Source organism: Malus sylvestris, chromosome 9, assembly GCF_916048215.2.
Source record: "Malus sylvestris chromosome 9, drMalSylv7.2, whole genome shotgun sequence".
In the NCBI taxonomy this organism is placed as follows: domain Eukaryota; kingdom Viridiplantae; phylum Streptophyta; class Magnoliopsida; order Rosales; family Rosaceae; genus Malus; species Malus sylvestris.
In genome coordinates, this window is record NC_062268.1 from 1712766 (window position 1) to 1734287 (window position 21522).

The 21522-nt window shown below is 38.5% G+C and overlaps 3 protein-coding genes and 1 pseudogene across 4 annotated transcripts; 2 read left to right on the forward strand and 2 right to left on the reverse strand.

The window, feature by feature from the left end:
• The first annotated feature begins 947 nt into the window (after positions 1-947).
• On the forward strand, positions 948-1943 carry LOC126582502 (uncharacterized; annotated as a pseudogene).
• On the reverse strand, positions 1097-12549 carry LOC126583506 (glycosyltransferase BC10-like). Of its 2 annotated transcripts, XR_007609761.1 has the most exons (12): positions 11912-12549; positions 11686-11799; positions 11037-11137; positions 10834-10905; positions 10414-10495; positions 10191-10271; positions 10023-10061; positions 9839-9904; positions 9583-9732; positions 2792-2920; positions 2421-2706; positions 1097-1193 (listed from the first exon to the last, which is right to left on the reverse strand). XR_007609761.1 is itself a non-coding variant. In XM_050247880.1 (11 exons), exons 1-11 carry the CDS (start codon positions 12149-12151, stop codon positions 8891-8893), a joined length of 1107 nt encoding a protein of 368 aa, XP_050103837.1. In that variant the 5' UTR covers positions 12152-12543; the 3' UTR covers positions 8552-8890. The 2 variants fall into 2 exon arrangements, 1 of the variants encoding a protein (XP_050103837.1); XM_050247880.1 differs by lacking the exons at positions 1097-1193; positions 2421-2706; positions 2792-2920 and adding exons at positions 8552-8923; positions 9009-9137 and having other exon boundaries at positions 11912-12543.
• A 1400-nt stretch (positions 12550-13949) lies between these two features.
• On the forward strand, positions 13950-15749 carry LOC126583508 (sirohydrochlorin ferrochelatase, chloroplastic-like). The gene is made up of 6 exons (XM_050247882.1): positions 13950-14097; positions 14191-14408; positions 14528-14589; positions 14713-14823; positions 14933-15025; positions 15279-15749. Exons 1-6 carry the CDS (start codon positions 14051-14053, stop codon positions 15378-15380), a joined length of 633 nt encoding a protein of 210 aa, XP_050103839.1. The 5' UTR covers positions 13950-14050; the 3' UTR covers positions 15381-15749.
• Positions 15750-15808: 59 nt separating this feature from the next.
• Positions 15809-18745, reverse strand: LOC126583507 (high affinity nitrate transporter 2.7-like). Its single transcript, XM_050247881.1, has 2 exons — positions 17310-18745; positions 15809-16148 (listed from the first exon to the last, which is right to left on the reverse strand). Exons 1-2 carry the CDS (start codon positions 18461-18463, stop codon positions 15908-15910), a joined length of 1395 nt encoding a protein of 464 aa, XP_050103838.1. The 5' UTR covers positions 18464-18745; the 3' UTR covers positions 15809-15907.
• Positions 18746-21522: the final 2777 nt, after the last annotated feature.

Genomic DNA, 21522 nt, shown 5'->3' on the forward strand with positions numbered 1-21522 from the left:
TCTAAGTTATTCCTACACCATTTCTCACATACTTTTCACTTTAGCGCTACTCACTTTAGCAACACGTGTTACTCAAAATCCTATCCGAAAAATTATTGAAATTACATAAAGATAAGAAATCTTGAGAGACTCACATTAGCGACACGTGTCACTCGAAATCCTATACAAAAAATTATTGAGATTATACAAAGATAAGAAATCTAGATGCTTATTCATTTAGCGAAAAGTGGCACTCAAAATATGTCTGAAAACCTTATTTTAATATGGTAGTTTAATTTAATTAACCATATTAATTCAATTAAAATAATAAATTATGTTTGGCATATGGTCCTCTCGGTTGGAGATGATTTTTTGTCAAAGGGCTATGTTTGGCCTATAACTCTTTGGCCCCCTTGGTTGGAGATGGTATAAAATATAGCATGACATTGTTCATTAAAATATAATTTCTTGGAGGGCTATAGGAATAAAGGGAGCACTCTAGCCCTCCTTCGGTTGAAGATAGCCTAAAAGAAAGACAATCTTATTATTCCGTAAGATGGTTGGGACTGAACTGAACTATTTCAATCAATACGAGAGTCATGGTGGTCGGGACTTTCAGCTGTCACCTTCTTAACTTATCCATCCCAAGCAACCTTATAATTAAAAAAAGGGAATCATCTATTTTTTGAGTGGGTGTCAATCATTAATAGTAAAAAATGGGGAAGCAATGCCCAGCTTATCTTTTGCGATGTCTCAAATCTAGCACGAGTGGTCGTCTATTTTAATTATTTCACATCACACCATTTGAATTATTAATTCAAGACATCGCCACTTTGATGTCCTTGTCTCATGCACAACAGTACAAATCATTCTCGATATACAGGCTCTTAGGAAGAAAAACTAGTGAGGTATATCAAACAATTTGCCCTTTGAAAAAAAATACAAGTTATTCGAGTTAATTGACTACAATGACCCCATTGTGTCTCCGCAACTGCCAGGCTGCAGAGGCAGAACCTCGTGGTGGGGTTGTATTGGAGTAGATCCAAGAAAATTGAAGCAAAGACCAAAACCCTAAATATAACCATTACATCCGAAATATTGGAGACTTGAAAGCTCCTACTTAACAAAAGAATGCAATGGTTTCTTTTTATTTTTTGATATGGGCGCAATATGCCACCCTAACCCGAGAGCGCTCGAGGCGTGCATGATATGACCTAAGCATAGGGGTGGGCAAACGGGCCCTGGGCCCGCGGGTAGGGGCGGGTATTAGCGGTTCGGGGCGGGTACGGGGCGGGTCCTAATTTTAAAAAAGAGAAACGGGGCGGGGCGGGGCGGGCCTTTGAAATTTTAGGTTCGGGCCGGTTCCAAAAGTGTAGAAAAATGGGTACCCGGACCGGCCCGTTTGCAAAAAAACCCCTTTGTTGGGTACTGTTATTGTCTCCCAGCCTCCCAAGCCCACTTCTTTTGTTCCTCCCCATGGGCCGTGACATTTCTCAATCTCCAACACACACACACACACCCCATTTCTCAGTCTTCGTAACAAAATCGCTCGAACCTTCCTCATTCTTCTGCTTTGTTTTTTCTCCCCCCATCTCTGCAACTCTTCTTCCCGGAGCACAAACACACCACCCCCACACCCCACCGAGAAATGATATGCTGTCGCCACCCTCCTCCCCCACCAACTCCTCCGTCTCCTCCTCCGATCTCAACACCGAGGTAACGCATTTCCCTAATTTCTTCCAATTTCGTCAATTTCTTAATTTTGATTTACAAAATTTGTGAAAAGTTGTGAAATTTTCAATCGCATGTCTGGCTTTTGGCACTCCTTGTCCAGGATGAAGATGGTCTTGGTTGGTGGGTACGAGTGCTCGAAGGATAGCTTGGGGTTCGACCGGATCTCCACGTTTGAGTCGTCCAGCTGCAGTGGGGAGTGGTGGAGAGAACTGAGAAGGCGCACAACGTGATCAACTCAAGCTTTCTCTCTCTGGCGAGGAAGTTGGATCTGTGCAACCTATGCTCCGGCGGCGCTTTCTCCGTTTTTCTTTTGTTGCCAGATGCTCAAATGGGAGAGAACTGAGAACACCTCGTTTCTGTAGTGGATTACAATATGACCCATGCTTTGATTTTGTCTGTTTCTTTATCATATTTGCAATGTTATTCTGAATGATACATCTTCTCAGATGTTATTGTTTGTTTGTTATTTTTTGATGTAAGAGGAGCAAGAGAAGCTGGAGAAGAAACTGAAAATTAGAAGGAAAAAAAAAAAAAACAGGGTACCCGTTGGACCCGTAGGAACCGGCCCGTTTTATACGGGCCGGGTTAGGTCCGGTTCTCAGTTTGAAAATAGTAGAATCCGCCCCGACCCGGCCCGTTGTATTTTCAAGCGGGTCCGGTCCGGTCCCTTCAATTTTGGGCCCGGCCCGGCCCGTGCCCACCCCTACCTAAGCATGAGGTGATAATGAATTTTTTACCCTCTCGACTTAAATCCCCATACAACCAATCACTTCAATACCGATTCTTATTTTTCTTTTGCTCTAAAATGAATACATACCACAGTAAACACCTTTACCCCCATAAAATATACACAACCTCCTCTTTTGTTTATTCCTCTCATTGCAAATCTAATTACTATTTCCTAATATGGATCAAACACTAGCTGGTTTACCGGAAAATAAACTTCACCGCGGTAAGACTTTAATCGTTGCTCCGGTTGAGTTCCAGTACAGTCTGCCAAATAGAGAACACAATCATGTTGATGAGTAAAAGTCGAGGAAAACGAACATGAGCACTATGACTTGATTCTGAAATGTACCGTGTTAAGAAGCCTGAGAGCAGCAGGCCGGGTAAATTTTCGAGCAAAAAGAAAGCACCGAGATGGTTTTCCCTTGCTGCTACACCATTCTCTCCGGTATTCAGTCTCGTAGTAGACATTATCTATCTCCTGAACATAAATTCATCAAATTACATTAGGATTCTGATAGTCTCTGTAAGTTAACATTCCAAATCAGCTGCAAATTTACGATTAAATTCAGACATTCCAGAAAAATCTCTACGGATATCAAAGATGTGCATACAGTTAGACCATGGCTGCATGGCATCAGGTTGAAAACTTAGTGAATGCACAGGTTGAAAACTTTGTTGGACAACCATGTCGTTTCCGTCAACTTGACTGTAATATTTTCCTGCCATTAAGCCAGTAGTAGAATATGGTTTAACCTAATAGTTAGGAACGAGATCCGTTATCGTGTCATTTATCCAACCTTTACTGATTGCGAATGGACGTTGCTGCCACATCAAACATATACACACTTGTGGCCGGACAAGAAAAATATATATGTACCTTTATAGATTCAATAAGCATGGGAGTAGCATCTGAATATTTGTAAGTCAAAGGGTGCCATCCACGGCGTTCACGGTCTCTAGAGGATGATAAATCCCATGACGTGCGTGTCAGTGATCTACGTGTGAGTTCTCCTTCAGGCCTTCTTGCTGAAAATTGAAATATAGCTAAACTATTATGGCGATGAAAGAGATACCATCACCGCTGTTTTAGCTTTCCAAAAGAAAGAAAATTTATCTTACAGCCAGTATGTCTGTTTTAGGAAAGATGAATAATATGGTAATTGTTATTATAAGATCTGATTTGAATAATATGGTAATTGTTATTATAAGATCTGATTAGGAGGTGAAGGTAAGATTGTGAGTCACCCTTAACTAACACTTTCCTGTGAAAGAAACGGTACATATCCGCCATATAAGTGTGTTGTAGCATATGGTCAAAGGTTAGAAGAGATTGGTTACACACAAAAAAAACAATCTAGGAGTTCTTGTACAAAAAAAATGTGGATGTCCATTCTTGTTGAAAGCTGTGAATATTGCCGATGATGACGATTGGAAGGTGTGAACATTTTATCCACCTTTTGTATATTTATCACATGTTCATCTCTTGTTGTTATAATAATCCTAATGCCCTGACCAAACGGTTCATGTTCTATCGCCAATTCATCTAATTGGTCTGCATCATCTATGTCATCAACTAGGACAAGTACCTTCATGCTTCCAAGTCTTTTCTCTATCTCCTTGGTCCCTTCAACAACACTGCTTACCTTGATGTCAAGTTGTTTCAAAATATCTCGAAGAAGTTGTTCTTGCACAACATCCATATTTTTCTTTTTACTCCTCATATCTTCAAGGTAACATTGACCATTGAAACTATGCGGATATTTGTTACAAATGACTCTCGCAAACGTTGTTTTACCTATACCATCCATAACCGAAATTCCAATTATTTGAACATTAAGTGAACCTCCAACATCTAACTCCAACATCTAAGTGTTGAGTATTGAAGTCTTGCACTTGAAAAGCTATTCCAATTGAGTGTTTGGCTTCTTTTAAGTTTGTCATCTTCAGTAGTCCCCTGATGTCTTCAATAATTTTCTCAATAAACAATCCTCCACGTCTGACAATTAAAATTTGAAATTATATAAAAGTAAGTTTCAACATGCAACTGCAAGATTTATATGAACTAAATGCCTCAGTCATCATGATTAGATATTTTGACATCGAAAATGTTTGGAATAAATTAGATTTGATCGAGGTGAATAGTTAAGCTCAATTCAACCATGCTTCTGAAATGCATTATAACCGTATAATTAGATTGCTCCTGGTGACAAAATGTAAAGGATTCGCCCTTCGTGCATTACCATCAAATCAAGCATGTGACATGTGTTTCCCATGCTTCATTTTGTTGAAAATTCTCATACAATTAGGCATAAATGATTCATATTTCACGTTTTGTTAAATTCAGATACCAATACTCAACCTTTTTTTTTCTTCCTAAAGACGTATAAAGTCAAAGTCTGATTATAATCTCCTTATTTTTGGTGGATTAGTGAGTCTTAGAAGCTAATACAAGATCTTGGGTATTAAATTGAGAGGAAGAATTAAAAAAAATAGAAAAAAAAAACAAATTTGTATAAATGTTACTATCATTGGTCAATGATGTCACTGATTACGCGTTATTGCTATTTCTCCCATAGTTTAATTTGTATAAATGTTACTATCAAATTTATAAAAAAAAAACAAATTTGTATAAATGCTTTACGAATTATGATGCAATTTCCTTTTTTGTATTTTTTGAGAAAACTGTAGCCCAACTTTGATCAGTTTCACAACGTTATTGTATTTTAACGGTGGTTTATATGACAACTTGAAAAAAAAGTATGTAAGTTCATATGACATTTAAAAACAAATTCATATTCTCAATTGTAGAAAATATCTCTAACCACTTATTGCTAAAAGACGTTAACCCTGATGATGATACGCTTGTTAGTTCTATCTCTGCTTGTGCTCAGTTTTTATTTTGGACTTGGAACTTGTGGGCACGGTGTTTCTGTTAGGAACGGGTTCAACTCTGACGTACTTTTAACTAATGCATTGGTGACGGGTTCTGTCAAAACCGATGCTAGCTTGTTCCGGTTGACACACTTACATGTAAATTTCTCTGATGTCACTGATCAAATTGGAAATCATTAATTTATATTTGATAAGATGATAAGTTACTTATGTTTAATTAAGGACCCGTGACATTGCTTCTCTAGAAAGTACTTAAGCTAGAAGTGCTTCTATTATAACCACATTGAAATTTTTATTAGAAACTCAAGCACATTCTAAAAAACCACTCATGGATGCTTTTTGAAAAGAAAAAAAAAAGGCGTATGCTTCTGCATGAACCGCTTCTTTGAGCCATATGAACAATCTTAAAAAGACCCCTAACTAGCGAGCATGGCCCCAACCTCCAATATTACTCTTAGAAACAATGAAATTGCGACGTAAAAACATGTTTTCATGGTCTTTACAGAGCAAAAAGATAGAGAAAAATGACCTGATTGGGTGAGATTTATAAACAAGTTGCTTCGTGCTTCATAAGTGCATTGGCAGTTTGTAGTAAATGTCTATGTACCTTCCTTACAATTCTCTTTACTGCGCTTTCCTTCAATTCATTGTTGTTTCTTCATCGTCAAAGCTATTGAGATCAAACCTTAATATTTTGCAGACCTCATCAGATGAGTGATCGCTTAACTTTGTACCGTCGTCAGTGTCGCCATCAAACTTATATGGTATAGTCTAATAGTCCTCCTCATCAGTATCATCATCAGACTCACATGGTACACGCTCATATTCCACATTTTTTTTTAATTTCTGGAGGTCAACATGTTCCCATCCTACAAAATTCACTCTTGTTTTCTTCACCTTAATTTGATGATCATCCTATGTTCCAAAAAATTCTGCATGCACACGAAACATATCACCACTTTTCAGATTGAGCTTCCTGTTTGAAAGACTTCCCAGCCAAAGATAATCTTCATGGGAATCAGTTATGGTGGCATCCGTTGGCCAGATGGAAAATTAAGTCAGCTGGGTATGATTAACCACATCAATGCATAGAGACGCACTACACTAGGATGGTTCGAAGAATAAACGATGCACACAGCCAACCTTCCTATATAATCAAAACTTGGCGGCACTTCAAATTTGACATTCTCTTCCTCTCTCACGACATAGGTTAACCATTAAGGAATAACATTTCAAGAGTGACAAATTCCACCAAAATCCATCCCCCACCTTCCATTTCTACAACACGGCATGCAAAGTTTGTATAAGCAACAATACGACAAGGGGAGGGAGGGAGAGAGAGAGAGAGAGTGAGAGAGAGTGAGAGAGATCAAGGCTATCATGCAACAAAATATAAAAACTCATGTAGGACAATTAGGACAATTATGACAATTATGACAATTATGACTCATTGTAATCCTAAATGGGTAAGGTTTTTGTCTATCCTATTAGTATAAATAAAAGTACAATGGGATGATACGAAACATACCTCATAATTAAATCACTCTCTCATCTCTCTAATTGCCGTCGGCACCCTCTCTCTTTTTAATCATTTAGATAGTTCAATCAAATAGGCCTACAACAATTTATTATTTTTCTTTTAATTTATTTATTATTATGTTTCTTGGACTATCTTGATGAAAGGCCTTTGGGTTTTATATTGGGCCAAAAAATCCTTTCGGTGTTCATACCAAATTTAGCGTGCATTTTCTGGGCCAAGAACTAAGGTCATCTCCAACCGACCTGGTGAAAGAGTCATAGGGTTAAAAATAATTTGAAATGATACAAAAATTGTCTCCAACTGAGGGCTAAGCAAAATGGCTTGTGGGTCCCACCGGGCCAAAACCCCCAAATCAGGCCAACAGGCTAGCCATTTCCAGCTAGCCTTCCAGCACCAGAATATCAAGCTTGACATTTTGCCAGCCCTCCAACTCAGCCTACTTGAATACCAACGGCTGCTGTCAGATTACCGTTGGAATTTGAATTTTTTTTGGACGAATTTAAAAAAAAAATTCTATTTTTTTTTCCTATAAATACCTAAGTCATTCCTACACAATTTCTCACATACTTTTAAGTTTTCACTTTATCGACACGTGTCACTCGAAATCTTATTTGAAAAATGATTAAGATTACATAAAGATAAGAAACCTGGAGAGTTAATCACGTTAGCGACACGTGTCACTCAAAATCCTATAAAAAATTATTGAGATTATATAAAGATAAGAAATTCGAAGGCTTATTCATTTGGCGACAAGTGACACTCAAAATATATCCAAAAACCTTATTTTAATATAATAGTTTAATTTAATTAACCATGTTAATTTAATTAAAATAATAAATTATGTTTGGCCTATGACCCTTTGACCCTCTCGGTTGGAGATGATTTTTTGTCAAAGTGCTATATTTGGCCTATAGCCCTTTGGTCCTTCGGTTGGAAATGATATAAAATATGGCATAACACTGTTCATTAAAATATAATTTTTTAGAGGGCTATAGGAATAAAGGGAGCCCTATGGCCCTCCTTCGATTGGAGATGACCTAAAAGAAAGACGGTCTTATTATTCCGTAAGGTGTTCGGCCTGAATTGAACTATTTCAATCAATGCGAGAGTCATGGCGGTTGGGACTTTCAACTCACTGTCTTAACTTATCCATCCCAAGCAAGCTTATAATTAAAAAATTTCATCAATTTTTTGCGTGGGTGTCAGTCGTTACTAGTAAAAAATGGGGAAGCAATGCCCCAACTTATCTTTTGCGGTGTCTCAAATCTAGCAGGAGTGGTCATCTATTTTAATTTTGTCACATCACGCCTTTTGAATTATTAATTCGAGACACCGCCACTTTGATGTCCTTGTCTCATGAACAATAGTACAAGTCATTCTCGATAAATAGGCTCTTAGGATGAAAAAGTAGTGAGTCATTCTTGATAAACAGGCTCTTAGGAAGAAAAACTAGTGAGGTATATCAAACAATTTGCCCTTTGAAAAAAAATACAAGTTATTCGAGTTAACTGACTACAATGGCCCCACTGTGTCTCCGCAACTGCAGGCTGCAAAGGCGGAACACCGTTGTGGGGTTGTATTGGAGTAGATCCAAGAAAATTGAAGCAAAGACCAAAACCCTATATACAACCATTACATTTGAAATATTGAAGACTTGAAAGTTCCTAATCAACAAAAGAATGCAATGGTTTCTTTTTATTTTTTGATCTGGGCGCAATATGCCAGCCTAACTCGAGAGGGCTCGAGGCGTACTTAATGTGACCTCAGCATGAGGTGATAATGAATCTGTCACCCTCTCGACTTAAATCCCCATACAACCAATCACTTCAATACCGATTCTTATTTTTCTTTTGTTCTAAAAAGAATACATACCACAATAAACACCTTCACCCCCACAAAATATACACAACCCCCCTCTTTCGTTTATTCCTCTCATTGCAAATCTAATTACTATTTCCTAATATGTATCAAACATTAGCCGGTTTACCGGAAAATAAACTTCACCGCGGTAAGACTTTAATCGTTGCTCCGGTTGAGTTCCAGTGCAGTCTGCCAAATAGAGAACACAATCATGTTGATGAGTAAAAGTCGGGGAAAACAAACATTAGCACTATGACTTGATTCTGAAATGTACCGTGTTAAGAAGCCTGAGAGCAGCAGGCCGTGTAAATTTTCGAGCAAAAAGAAAGCACCGAGATGGTTTTCCCTTGCTGCTACACCATTCTCTCCGGTATTCAGTCTCGTAGTAGACATTATCTATCTCCTGAACATAAATTCATCAAATTACATTAGGATTCTGATGGTTTCTGTAAGTTAACTTTCCAAATCAGCTGCAAATTTACAATTAAATTCAAATGACATTCCAGAAAAATCTCTACGGATATCAAAGATGTGCATACAGTTAGACCATGGCATCAGGTTGAAAACTTAGTAAATGCACAGGTTGAAAACTTTGTTGGACAACCATGTCGTTTCCGTCAACTTGACTGTAATATTTTCCTGCCATTAAGCCAGTAGTAGAATAACTTTGTGCCTGATAACTACCCCTATAAGGTTTCCTAATGACTTGGATGGTTGAACCTAACAGTTAGGAACAAGATCCGTCATCGTGTCATTTATCCAACCTTTACTGTATAATTGCGAATGGACGTTGCGGCTGCATCAAACATATACATAATTGTGGCCGGACAAGAAAAATATATACGTACCTTTATAGATTCAATAAGCATGGGAGTAGCATCTGAATATTTGTAAGTCAAAGGGTGCCATCCACGGCGTTCACGGTCTCTAGAGGATGATAAATCCCATGACGTGTGTGTCAGTGATCTACGTGTGAGTTCTCCTTCAAGGCCTTCTTGCTGAAAATTGAAATATAGCTTTCTTAGAAAGCTAAACTATTATAGCGATGCAAAAGATACCATCACCGCTGTTTTAGCTTTCCAAAAGAAAGAAAATTTATCTTACAGCCAGTAATGTCTGAACATAATGCTCGTCCGGAATACAATTGTGCTCCTTGGATGTATCAGCGGGCTGCAAGGATTGCATAAATTATCAGTAGTAGTATTGGTGCCATACTGCTTTGACCAGGAAGCTGATTTCGTAGTTGAATACAAGTTTAATTGTCTCAAAGACGAATAAGGGCACTTACAATGGGACGATCCCGCCAAAACTCAGGTAGCGATTTTCTCTGCATGATGCCACACATAGAACATGTCAAATACGAGGAAAATAAAAAAACAAAAGCAGCAATATGTCAACTGGGGAAAAAAAACGCTGTAACTGCAATTGATCATACAGCAATTAAAAGCCGAATTACCTTGCAGTGCAATTGAAACATAGGAAAGACTGTATCGTCTTTCACTACAACCTTGGCATGCTTCCTGGTCAAAACAGCCCACTGCAGCAGGAAAAAGAAAATGACATGAATAAGATGAACCGTAGGGAACTTGCATAACAGAAATAAGAAGCACTTATTAGGTTTTCTATTTAGTGGTGCAATGAAATTCAAGAGGCAATCAATTCACCATGCCAACCCGTACCTGTGATCCTTTTCTCCAGTTATGAACAGGAATTGCAGGATGCATTTTTGGATTATAGCGGCCCTCTTTCGTATCAGCAAAGCTGCTCCCAAAAGTTAATAGTTAAACATGCTTTCAAAACTGTCCGTCATAAGTACAATACAAAGATATAGATTGTACGAATCATTAGGAGATAACATAAAATGATTCATTATGAAATAGATTCACATCGAGATGCAGCTCGCTAATAATATGTGTATACTCTGAAGATGAAACCGAAGTGGCCCCTCTATTGATTAAAATCATAATGACGGAAATAAATTAGTCTTCAATTATATAGAATGCAGATACCGACTGATGACTGCAGACCACAGACAAGCGATTCTTTCAAACATACACAATGACAGTAATAATAATACATATTTGAAGTGATTTATTCACCTGTCTACGAAACTGGTTCTCGCTGACATGATGTAGTCATATATATAGCTGAAATTGTAAAGGGGAATGCAGCTGAAAGGAGATCGAGTAACTGAAATATTGTTAGATGATAAAAAATCACAAAATTTTATGAGAAAGAAACTAGCAGGCCCCAATTTATGCAACTGCAACCTAAGGGGAAAAAACGTCGAGACAATCTTCACCTATCAGAAACAAAGGCAAAGCGTTGATTAAGAGGATCCTCGAGTGCGTGTCTGAGTAATATACGCTCTGCTTCAATCATGCTTGCTTCTCCCCAATCTACCTGGTATAGAACACATGAAATAACTATAACATGCGATTAAAGACACACGCAAAAATCAGTTAAGGTAAAACAGGAGAAAGGACATGAGAAATGACATGATTAAGAACGAGGATATCTGAGGTAAAGTAGGAGCGGCAGCAATTAAAGATAAGGTCGAGAGAAAATCAGTTAACCTAGGTGCTCCGGTTAGAAAATGCGATTATGAGACAAAGGCTCTGGGCAAAAAAGGTAGTAGAAGACTTAAGAATACTTGGAAAATGATTTTAAGAAAAGACATGGATTACTTGAAGCTAACAGAAGACTCAACGCAATCATTGGCGTTCAAGAGAGGTGGCACTTCCAAGTGCTCTTTTAAGAAGCACTTCCACTTGGAGTTTCAATTAAAATTTCAAGTGTTCATAATAAAGTGCTTCTAGGAAAAGCGCTTCTGATACACATGACACAAGTATCTAATAAAATCACTTCAAGAAAACGCGCTTATGATACACATATGACATAGCATTTCCGAATTAAGAATTCAAGTTAAGAAATAGAATAGTAACTCCCACCTGTATACTATCATTGACTTGACGATTCAAGAAAAAAACCGATCTTGTGGTGGCCTTGTTGAACAGAAACCCCGGCCTCGAGTGAACATAAATCGAAAACCTACTCTCCCCTCCCTGCAACCAAAAACAAAAGCAACAAAAACTCCATCTTTAATACAAAATGCCAAGTTAATTACACTCCTAATCAGGCAATTAGATTAAAAAAAGTAATTAATCACTTAATTACCTGAAAGAAAACATCCCAAAGAACTTCTAACGGAATGCGATTGCGAGCGATGAACAAGAAGGCGATCTTAGGCAGTTGATTTTGCTGAGAATTTTGCAACGAAGCGAGCGTCATAATCCTACTGTAGCGAGTGTGCATCAGCAGCACCAACGCTCCGAAGCAGAGCCCCACCAGAATCAAAGTGAAAAGCTTCCTCTTCCATTTGTGCTGCGCTTTCTGCGGACCCGCCTTCCGCTTCATTACTCAATTAATAAGCTGCTTTTGCATTAAGTACTTTCTCATCTCCCCAAACGGAAAGCTTCAGAAGTAGCTCACGCTCTCATCTCTCTCTGTTTCACGTGAAACCCAGAAGCCAGATCCACTTCCTTCAATCTTTGGATTCTGGGAGTTCTGCGGCGGTGGAGGAGCTTAATTAAGCTAAATTAAGCTGCTTAAAGCTTAAAGCTCGAAACTTTGCAGGGATTTTCAGAGACCCAGAAGAAGTAGAAGTAGAGATTAAGCACAATTAAGAGAGTGGGAGGTGGGGTTCCAATTTTGTAATATTTTTAACTTAAAGTTCGTTGTCGTGAAGTTGGGACTTGGGAAGTGTTCATAAGTTAGTTGAGAGAGTAGCGTGCGATGTGGGGATAGAATAAGAACCCTTTTGTGCGCCTTTTTCTTTTGCAACAGTTTTTCGACTTTTTGGACAGAAATGTGCTGATTTGGGCAAAAGATTATGTGTATTTACTCTTTTCTCTGTGCCTAAATTGTGGACTGTTTTTCCTGCAATGGAGTTTTGGAGCCGACAAATCAGGAAATCTAGACCGTTAAAGAGAGACAAAAAGAGATCTTGCAGTTTCGAGGCTTGACTTGGTTCGTACTAATTCAATACTGAATTGTAGTTTTTTATTTAAAAAAGATACCAACTGATGGTTTCGTTACGTCAGTTTCCTCTTTCGAGGGTTGAAAATACTCACAAAGGTATTTCAGCTCCCTATGACCACCGTCGGGCGATCCTCCACCGCTAAGAATCGAATCCAGGACATACTGTGTGGAATATAAGTTTAGAATTCGTCTTCAACTACTAAACCAACCCCGTTATGATGAATAGTGAATTGAAGTTTATTACAACTTGTAATGATTGCAAATGACAACACTATGTAGTGAAGGTTTTAGTTAATACCTCTTTTAAATTTAAGGAAAACTAATGAAAATCTAAAAAAACTTCTCTTTTAACGAAATTTTTTTTTTAAGTATAGTGAATAGTGTTAGTTAAAGGTAAAAATGAATAGTACCGAAAATGTTTTGTTAAAACTCCTTTTAATTTATACATACTATCATTGACTCGACGACTCAAGAAAAGGAAAAAACCGATCTTGTGGGTGGCCTTGATGAACAGAAAAACCGGCCCCGAGTGAACATAAAAAATTATAATTTAAGATAATAAACAAAGTGGGAAATGCAGTATGATTATTAGGGTTTGTGTGAATGAATATTTGGCTGGTGACGGTGAAAGAAACATATCAACTAACAACCAAAAGTTGTCAGTACCAATTATGAATTATTTGGTGAGGGTTCATCATATGCATTAATAACATCAGGCACATGCTGCATTTGTTAAATGTAAGCAATTGACTTGCAAACAAGTTACTCTGGAAAAAAAAATTGTAGCTCAATTAGTTAAGAGCATTTAGTTTTACATCTGAAATTTCGAGTTCGAATCTCTTAAAAAGAATGGTTTTTTTCCTTTGATAAGATGAAAAATCAAAAGTATACTATAATGATAAATTCTTCTCTAAAAAAAGGGATCAACTGGTGGCTTCGTCAAGGCAGTCCATCTTTCGGAGCCTGAAAAACTCACAGAGACATTTCTATCTTCCTTTGGCCACTATTTTGCGATTCAGAAGCGTAATGAATTAAACTCAAAACATGTTGATAATATGAGTATGAAATTCGTTCCCAAATCAGCGAGTCACTCCATTTTGTCTTTCTTTGACACCCACTTATTGTCACGAGCCCAATAATAATCGGGCTTGGGCTCTATGGGCCGAGAGGTATCTCCAGGTCCAGGAATGTCCTTCTCAGTTGAAGGAATAACAACGACGTCGTCCCGCTCACCGATAACGGAACCTTTGAGGCTCGGCTGTTCGCCGCCAAAATATGTCGATTAGGTCGGTATCCACCCGCCCCCAATTTACCGCCAAAAGGTACAAATCTCAAATCCCTCCATTTTTCCTTCCGAATCCGCATCGTCTTTTGTGTTTTTACAATTTCGTTTTTCTTTGTTTGTCAAATCGAAGCTCGCCGGCGAGCGAAATCGTAGCAAGCCCTAGCTGCGCAGTCCTCAACTTCTCGAATTTGCAGAGAGGCCCCTCAAGAAGTGGAAATTCGAGCATAAGGTTGTGTATGGGTAGTGCCGATGGAGGATTCGGGCGGAACCCTCATGGGGTCGGTGACGGAGACGGGGTCATCATCGTCGACCATGGTTCGCGGCGCAAGGAATCAAATCTCATGCTAAGTAAGCGAATCAAATATTTGAGATTACGGATTGAAATCATAATTTTTCTTGTGATTAGTGTAAAAAGTTTGGATTTTTAAGATTGTTAATAGGAAATTGAACTGTATGAATTTTTTCAGATGAGTTCGTGAGCATGTTTAGAGAGAGAACTGGGTACCCAATTGTGGAGGCAGCTCATATGGTACAATAATTAATTAATTTTTATAATTAACTTTTATATTTTTAGGTGAATGTTGACAATGCGTTTTTTGATGCTCTTATGTTGGTGAAATTCTCATTTTGTGGATAATTTTTCGATGATTAGGAGTTGGCGGAACCATCAATTCGGGATGCATTCAGTTCATGTGTTGAACAAGGGGCGAATCGTGTTGTTGTGAGCCCGTTTTTCCTCTCACCTGGTAGACATTGGAATCAGGTAGCTCAACTAACAATTCATATCGACGGGGTATTGTTTTTAATAGCTCACTCTACGAATGGTTTAGAAAACACGGTGATTGAATGGATTAGAGCGTCTTATTTTACAGGATATTCCGTCCCTGACAGCTGAAGCTGCAAAGGAGCATCCTGGTGTATCTTATATAGTAACTGCGCCTCTTGGCCTCCATCATCTACTCGTGGTATGACTATGGGATTTCCTCAGTTGTCAGTTTTTTCTTTTCCTACGCGTCACAGAATTTCTCGAGCTGTGGTGAATTTATGTTGATGCTTAAATTGATGGTTGAATGTAGTTTTATAAGCAGATAGATTTAGGTAGGAAGATTGTGCTTGTTATGAATCGCTCAACTATGTTTTTACTATACGCGATATGCATTTCAACTGTATTACAGTACTGTGCTTTCATTCAAAGTCATACGAGGTCTCTGGTTGCAGGATGTTTTGAATGATAGGATCAATCACTGCATAAGCCATGTTGCTGGAGATGCAGAGGAGTGCGCCGTTTGTGCTGGAACAAACAAATGCCAGCTCCATTGATTTATGCAAAGCTCACAGCAAAATATTATGGCGCTCGTAATCACGGGACCATTTCAGCTTTAAAACCGGGAGATTGATCCTCTAACTTGGCTAACCACCATGTAAATTGACTACGAAGCGATTGTTGTGGTTAGGATTTTAAGGGCCGTGTGGCTTTGCTTTGGAGGACCAGGATTCACACGACGAACCCCCAATTCCTAAATATTTGGAACAGGGCTTTTCTACTTATTGATTGCTCGATGGATGGCAAGTCAATATTTTCATTGCGTCGGAGGTACGCTCTGTAATGTAAAAGGAAATGTAGGGATGTTGCAGATGTTATCTTAGGACCTCAAGTACGTATCCTGTCTGATACATTTTGTAGATCAATCTGCATGCGTTGAAGGCTATATCTTTATATATATATATATATATGGAGGCCCGTCATATTCTGCAGAAAGGCTAATTCATGTTTTAAGGCTTGTTCTTTGCAGTCAAATTTATTGCTTTCTTCATGGAACTCGAGGCTCGAATCAATTTCGAGAATGCTATTGGAGCAAGTGATACTGGTTTGTTTCGCCATAGCCATAGGAAGGGCGGCAGAACATTCCGCCCCACTTAGGGAAGTAGATGAGGGAGACTGGGAGAGTGCACACAAGCATCATCACACCCATCAGAGAAATGCTCGTCTGCCTGGAGAATTCCGTGCCTGAAAACAACAGCAGCTGGGTTACCACCGCCCCCATCGTCCCTCCGCCACCTGTGATCCCTGATACGACTCCCAGTGACCTGCATGATTAAACAGAGATGTTTACATGGCGATGGTGCTAACTATGCACAAACTGAAGGAATTATAGTTGATTCAAACCTACGTCAGAGCACTATAATTAGTCAGTATATCTAGCTAGTCACTCCAACAGAGTTGTGCCAGGATCAGTCGTAATTCTTGTGTGCTTTTGGCCTGTTAGTGTGAGATGATTGTTGGTGCTGACGGTGCATGTCACCGGCAATCCCCATCAGCATCGATAATCATCGGTAACTTAAGTACGTTACCAACTGATTTTTGAGTTATTGATTTCTAACAGTTGGTGAGATGACTGTTGGTGCTCACACGTCACCAACACCCATCAACACCAAAAATAATAATCATCGGAAAGAAATTTTCTTTGGATCTCTTTCTCCAAAATCCAAGGATCAAGTGATCTGAACCTTTAAAAATTTGATTCAACAGCTAAAAATTATTATAATTTTTAAAAGTTTTTACAAACTTCTCTTTTTTATCCATTAGATCAAATTTAAAATGCTCAAATCACTTGATTCTTGGGCTTTGTAGGGAGAGATCCGAATAGGATATCTTTTCGCGGGTAAAAATTTGATTCAACAGCTAAAAATTATTAGAGTTTTTAAAAGTTTTTACGAGGCTCAAATCACTTGATCCTGGGCTTTGAAGGGAGAGATCCGGAGAGGATATATTTCCACGGCTAAAAATTATTATAGTTTTTAAAAGTTTTTACAACTTCTCTTTTTTAACCGTTGTATCATATTTTAAAGGCTTGGATCACTTGATCCTTGGACTTTGAAGGGAGAGATCCGAAGAGATATCTTTTCGTGAAAGAAAGAGATTATCTCCGGATCTCTTCCATCAAAGCCACCGGATCAAGTGATCTGGGCCTTCCAAATTTCATCCAACGACAAAAAATTATCACACCTTTTAAGAAATCAAAACAGGTAGACCGTTGAATGAAATTTGAAAGGTCTGAATTACTTAATCCGGTGGCCTTTGGAAAAAGAGATTAGGAGAGGATCTCTTTCCATAATCACCCAAACACATTGACAAGTCATAATAGTTAAGGAGAATGACTAATCATCGCGTCATCAAGAATAAGTGGTAGAAGTGGTACCAACACAGAGAGGAATATGCCTCGTGGAGTGTCATTTCATCGTACGTACCTTTTGGACACAAAGGGCACCACACCAAACGTTAGCCCGGCAGCAGCTTGTACAAAGACAGAAAACGCACACATGACAAGTATGGATCCCCAGAGCGAGTTGACTCGCCCGAGTAATAAGCACAACAACCCCGCCACCGTCTGCGCCACCCACAACCCCCACAACCTCCCCCTCATCCCGAACCTCCTCGCCAGCCTATCGGAAACCAACCCGCCGCTCGGCCTCGAAAAGAAATTCGCCATACCGAAGCTGGCCGCTATGATCCCCGCCACCTCAAGATTCACACCAAATCTGTCGTAGAAATACTCAGCTATGATATTATCAGTAGTCAACTCCACCCCAAAACTGAAGGCATAAGTCAACGCCAAAATCCATGCTCTATAATTCTTGGCCCCATTAGAAATAACACTTAACAAGCTCTCTTCGGACCCGTTGTTGATCTTCTGAGAGCGTTTGTAGCTCCCAGAAGGTAGGTCTTGGCCAAACGCCAGGACCAATAGGGCAGTCACAGTTTGAAAAATTGCTGGCACGAAAAACGCTAGCCTCCAAGCAGTGGAGGAAGGCACGTCGAATGACATGATGAAAGAATAAATGAGTGGCATGACCATCTGGGTGACGCCGGAGCCCATGTTGGCCCAACCGGCAGAGAAGCCGTTGGCGAGGCCGACAACGCATCCCGAGAACATGCTGCTCATCCAGAACTGGTTGGCGACGAAGTTGGCGAGGGAGAAGCCAGCGAGAAAGCGGATGGCGATGAAGGAGTTGGGGGAGGAGATGAGAGAGGTGGAGAGGATGATTGGGGCCGTGAGAAGGGAGAGGGTGGCGATGGCGATGCGGGGGCCGATGAGGTCGCATATAGGTCCCATGGCAATGCGGGAGACGATGGAGCCGACGAAGGCGGCAGTGCCGGCATAGCCGGTGTCGGTGTCGGTGAGATTGAGGTCGTTGCGGATGACGGCGAGGAGGGGAGGGATGGAGAAGGTGGAGAAGAAGTTGGAGAAGAGGGAGAGCCATGCAAGGTGGAAGGCCAGCATGTGGGGTGGCGCTATTGAACATAACCTCAACTCTGTGGCCTTTTGATCAGCATCTACTGGTAGTTCAAACATATTACGATGATCTTTTAGCACTTGTTCTTCGTCAGCATCAGCTTCCATTGTGGTGGCCGCGGTGGTGGTCGCGGCGGTGGTTGTTAACTATTAATTGGTTTGGTGAATTTTGTGATTTTCAAAAAAAATTTCCTTTCTTTGGAAAAGCTTAAGGTAAAGAAGGAAAAGGAGGCAGAAGCATTGCACGCAAAATATGTTACTTCCTGTCTGATTTTATGCTGTGTCAAACAAGTTTATAGTTACTGCACAGAATATGTCGATAAGAATCTTATTAGTGGGAGATATATTTCAGTGTGCCAAATACGGCCTGACACACTATGTGTTATTATATAATTTGTTTAAATTCTTTTTAAGTAATAAACTATTTGAATTATGACATTTGATGTACTAAGCAGTTTTTCGGTACATTAAAAAAAATTCTATTAGTGGCACGCCTTTTACCCACTTTATTATGTGCAAGTATTTTGGTGAGTATTAATCTTTTTGCTTGTACTCATCAACAAATATATATATAGTAGTCATTAGTCGATGTAAAAGACTTCTTTTGATGACATTCTAATTTAATAACACAGTAATATATGAAGAGAAATTTATACATACAATTATATTATTATACTGAACCTATAATAACGGTAAACTCGCTCTATGTAACTCATTTCTCTTTCAATTAGTCATATATATCAATTTGCGGATCAATTTGCCTTCACTAGTTCCATCCTTTGCTTTCAATTGTTCAATTGAACACTAGTTGGACTTACGTGGACAATGACAAAAGATGAAGGGGTACGTGTCTAAGGAGAAAATTTTAGGTCGACAGTTTAGACAAATATTTCTTTTCTCTTCTTTCAAATATCACGATAAGGATAAAATTTTATGTCGACAGTTTAGAAAAAATTTCTTTTATATTTAGGCATCACTTGATTGTAATTAAGTACAAAGTCCAATGCAAAGGAATAGTTAAGCACGAGTAGGGCTATCTACATATTTATTTTTATTTCTCACGCATCTTTTTAAATTTCAACTATCATATCAGATGAATTGAAGATGATCAAACAAATAAGTGTGGAAGATAAAGATCGATACGTGAATAACACATTCCTTAAGTACAAAGCCCAACAAAAACGTTTCATTCTTTTGTGAGTGGGGTCAGACATTTCATATAATCCGACTGACGGTACAAATTGATTAGTGTGAGACAACCATGTATCGAATGGTGCGTTTTATCGTCTCAAATGATGATGGATATTTTTGCCTTTGTTTGGTCAGCCTCGGTCTAGATTTATACTCGGGACGGCTCTATATACACATATAGCAATTTTCTTAAGTGCATGCATATGGTCTTGTTTTTTTTTCCGGGAAGGTTGCAACAGCTCTTATTTTCTTACTTAATTTCAGATATACATCTTTTTCGTAAAAAAGAAACAAGACATAACAACCTTGTAATCTTCACAAGGAGATTCTAGTAGCTCAAGTGATTAGAAAAATACTTATCTGGGTGCTCGAGATCTTTAAGTTTGATTTCCCCACTCCAACACCGAGCTTGCGAAAGATGAAAATATGTAAATTGAGTCATAGGATTTCAAGTGAAAGTTAAGATAAGTTGATCAAAGTAAAAGGTGGATTGAAATGACATTGATGGGTGGTTATGACTGACAAAAAAAAGAGTGGAGAAGCATGGACGGAGCTAGAAACATGTTTAGTGAGGACAACTTCGAATAATGAAATTAAACTAAAATTTTGATATAATGCTATTAACTTATTGTTCAACAACATGATTTTGGCTAATTGGTGTTTAGAATGGTGAAATATAAATCATTAGGCAGAGTTGGCCCTGAGGGTGTGCAACAGGTGTCATCGCACAGGGCCCCAGATTCGGAAGGGCCTCTAAATTTTTATTACATGTATACAAATGCATATAAAATAGATTCGATGCAAAAGACAATCTTATATGTGGTTCTAGAGCAAGCAGTTTAGCTCTTCTTTCTTATAGCACATGTGCTGGGTTTGAATCCCAGTGATATTGTTTTGTTATATTTTAAGCTTTTGCAAATTTGTAAACAGGAGATAACAAAAATGCATCCAACGTGTATCGAACTCAGGACAGTTGAAGGTAAGGAAAAACACCTGGCTGATCAAACAACTTATTTTTGTTGCAGTAACTTGTAATATTTTACTTTTATAGATGAAAAAATTGAAAAAAAAATAATAAAGAAATATAACATTAAAAAAAATTAAAGACCTCCATCTAAGTTTTGCACAGGGTCGCTCAACACTCAGGGCCGGCTAATGATAATAGAAAAAATTACATGGCTCAAAAAATGCGAAAGAGTAGAACAAATGTAGAACGTCATAGAGTATTTTAAAACAAGTGTTTGAAACTGATGCTTCATTTCTGAGTGTATAAATAATTTGGCATACATGCTGCCTCCGTCCATGTGGAGAAGAATCAAATAATGGGGGAAAAGATTACTATTTGGCATTTCCTTTTTTGTCGCATTCACTGTGCGTCCAAATCATGATCTGGAAATTTTCAGTAAATGGAAATTTCCTCGCATCACATAACCACGACAAAAGTAACTTGGAAGACCAAAACACCCTTAATATCATATAGCCTTCATAGGGATGGACAAACTTTGTCATGTTGAAAGTAGAACTTAGCGAAGTTGGCTAGAGCATACGGACGTGAATAATGCATACGAGTTTGAGTTGTTATTTTGTATAACTCAGATTAGTTAAAATTTGGAATTAAATTCAGATTAATCGCTCTGAAATTGGATTGGATATGAATGTATTGCTTGAATCGATTATGTGTTTGGAGTTGGATTGAAATGAGGTTTTAGTATATCGTTCATAGTGGTAGAGTCAAATTCTTTGTGAGAGAGGACCTTTCATATATGTATAGATAAAAAATTTCGAAATCTAACATTAACAATTGAAGTAGTCTTCACAAAATTGAAAGACCCATTAAATGTAATAGAGAGAATCAAAAGAAGTGCATAATACAACTAAATGGGAGGTAGAGAGCAGCGTGACTAGTTATTTTGAAATTATAAGAATAAAATATAAAGAAATATGATTTGAATTGTTTGACAAAAAAGGATGACAAA

What these genes read in the sequence shown, in the direction of transcription:
- LOC126583507 (XM_050247881.1), bottom strand. Translation starts at nt 18,463, where the DNA reads ATGGAAGCTGATGCTGACGAAGAACAAGTGCTAAAAGATCATCGTAAT. An exon ending in GTGCCCTTTGTGTCCAAAAG is followed by an intron (nt 16,149 to 17,309) that starts GTACGTACGATG and finishes TTAATCATGCAG; the next exon opens with GTCACTGGGAGTCGTATCAG.
- LOC126583508 (XM_050247882.1), top strand. Translation starts at nt 14,051, where the DNA reads ATGTCGATTAGGTCGGTATCCACCCGCCCCCAATTTACCGCCAAAAG. An exon ending in CCCCAATTTACCGCCAAAAG is followed by an intron (nt 14,098 to 14,190) that starts GTACAAATCTCA and finishes GTCAAATCGAAG; the next exon opens with CTCGCCGGCGAGCGAAATCG. An exon ending in TTGTGGAGGCAGCTCATATG is followed by an intron (nt 14,590 to 14,712) that starts GTACAATAATTA and finishes TTCGATGATTAG; the next exon opens with GAGTTGGCGGAACCATCAAT.
- LOC126583506 (XM_050247880.1), bottom strand. Translation starts at nt 12,151, where the DNA reads ATGAAGCGGAAGGCGGGTCCGCAGAAAGCGCAGCACAAATGGAAGAGG. An exon ending in ACTGGAGAAAAGGATCACAG is followed by an intron (nt 10,272 to 10,413) that starts GTACGGGTTGGC and finishes TTCCTGCTGCAG; the next exon opens with TGGGCTGTTTTGACCAGGAA. An exon ending in CTCTCAGGCTTCTTAACACG is followed by an intron (nt 8,924 to 9,008) that starts GTACATTTCAGA and finishes TCTATTTGGCAG; the next exon opens with ACTGCACTGGAACTCAACCG.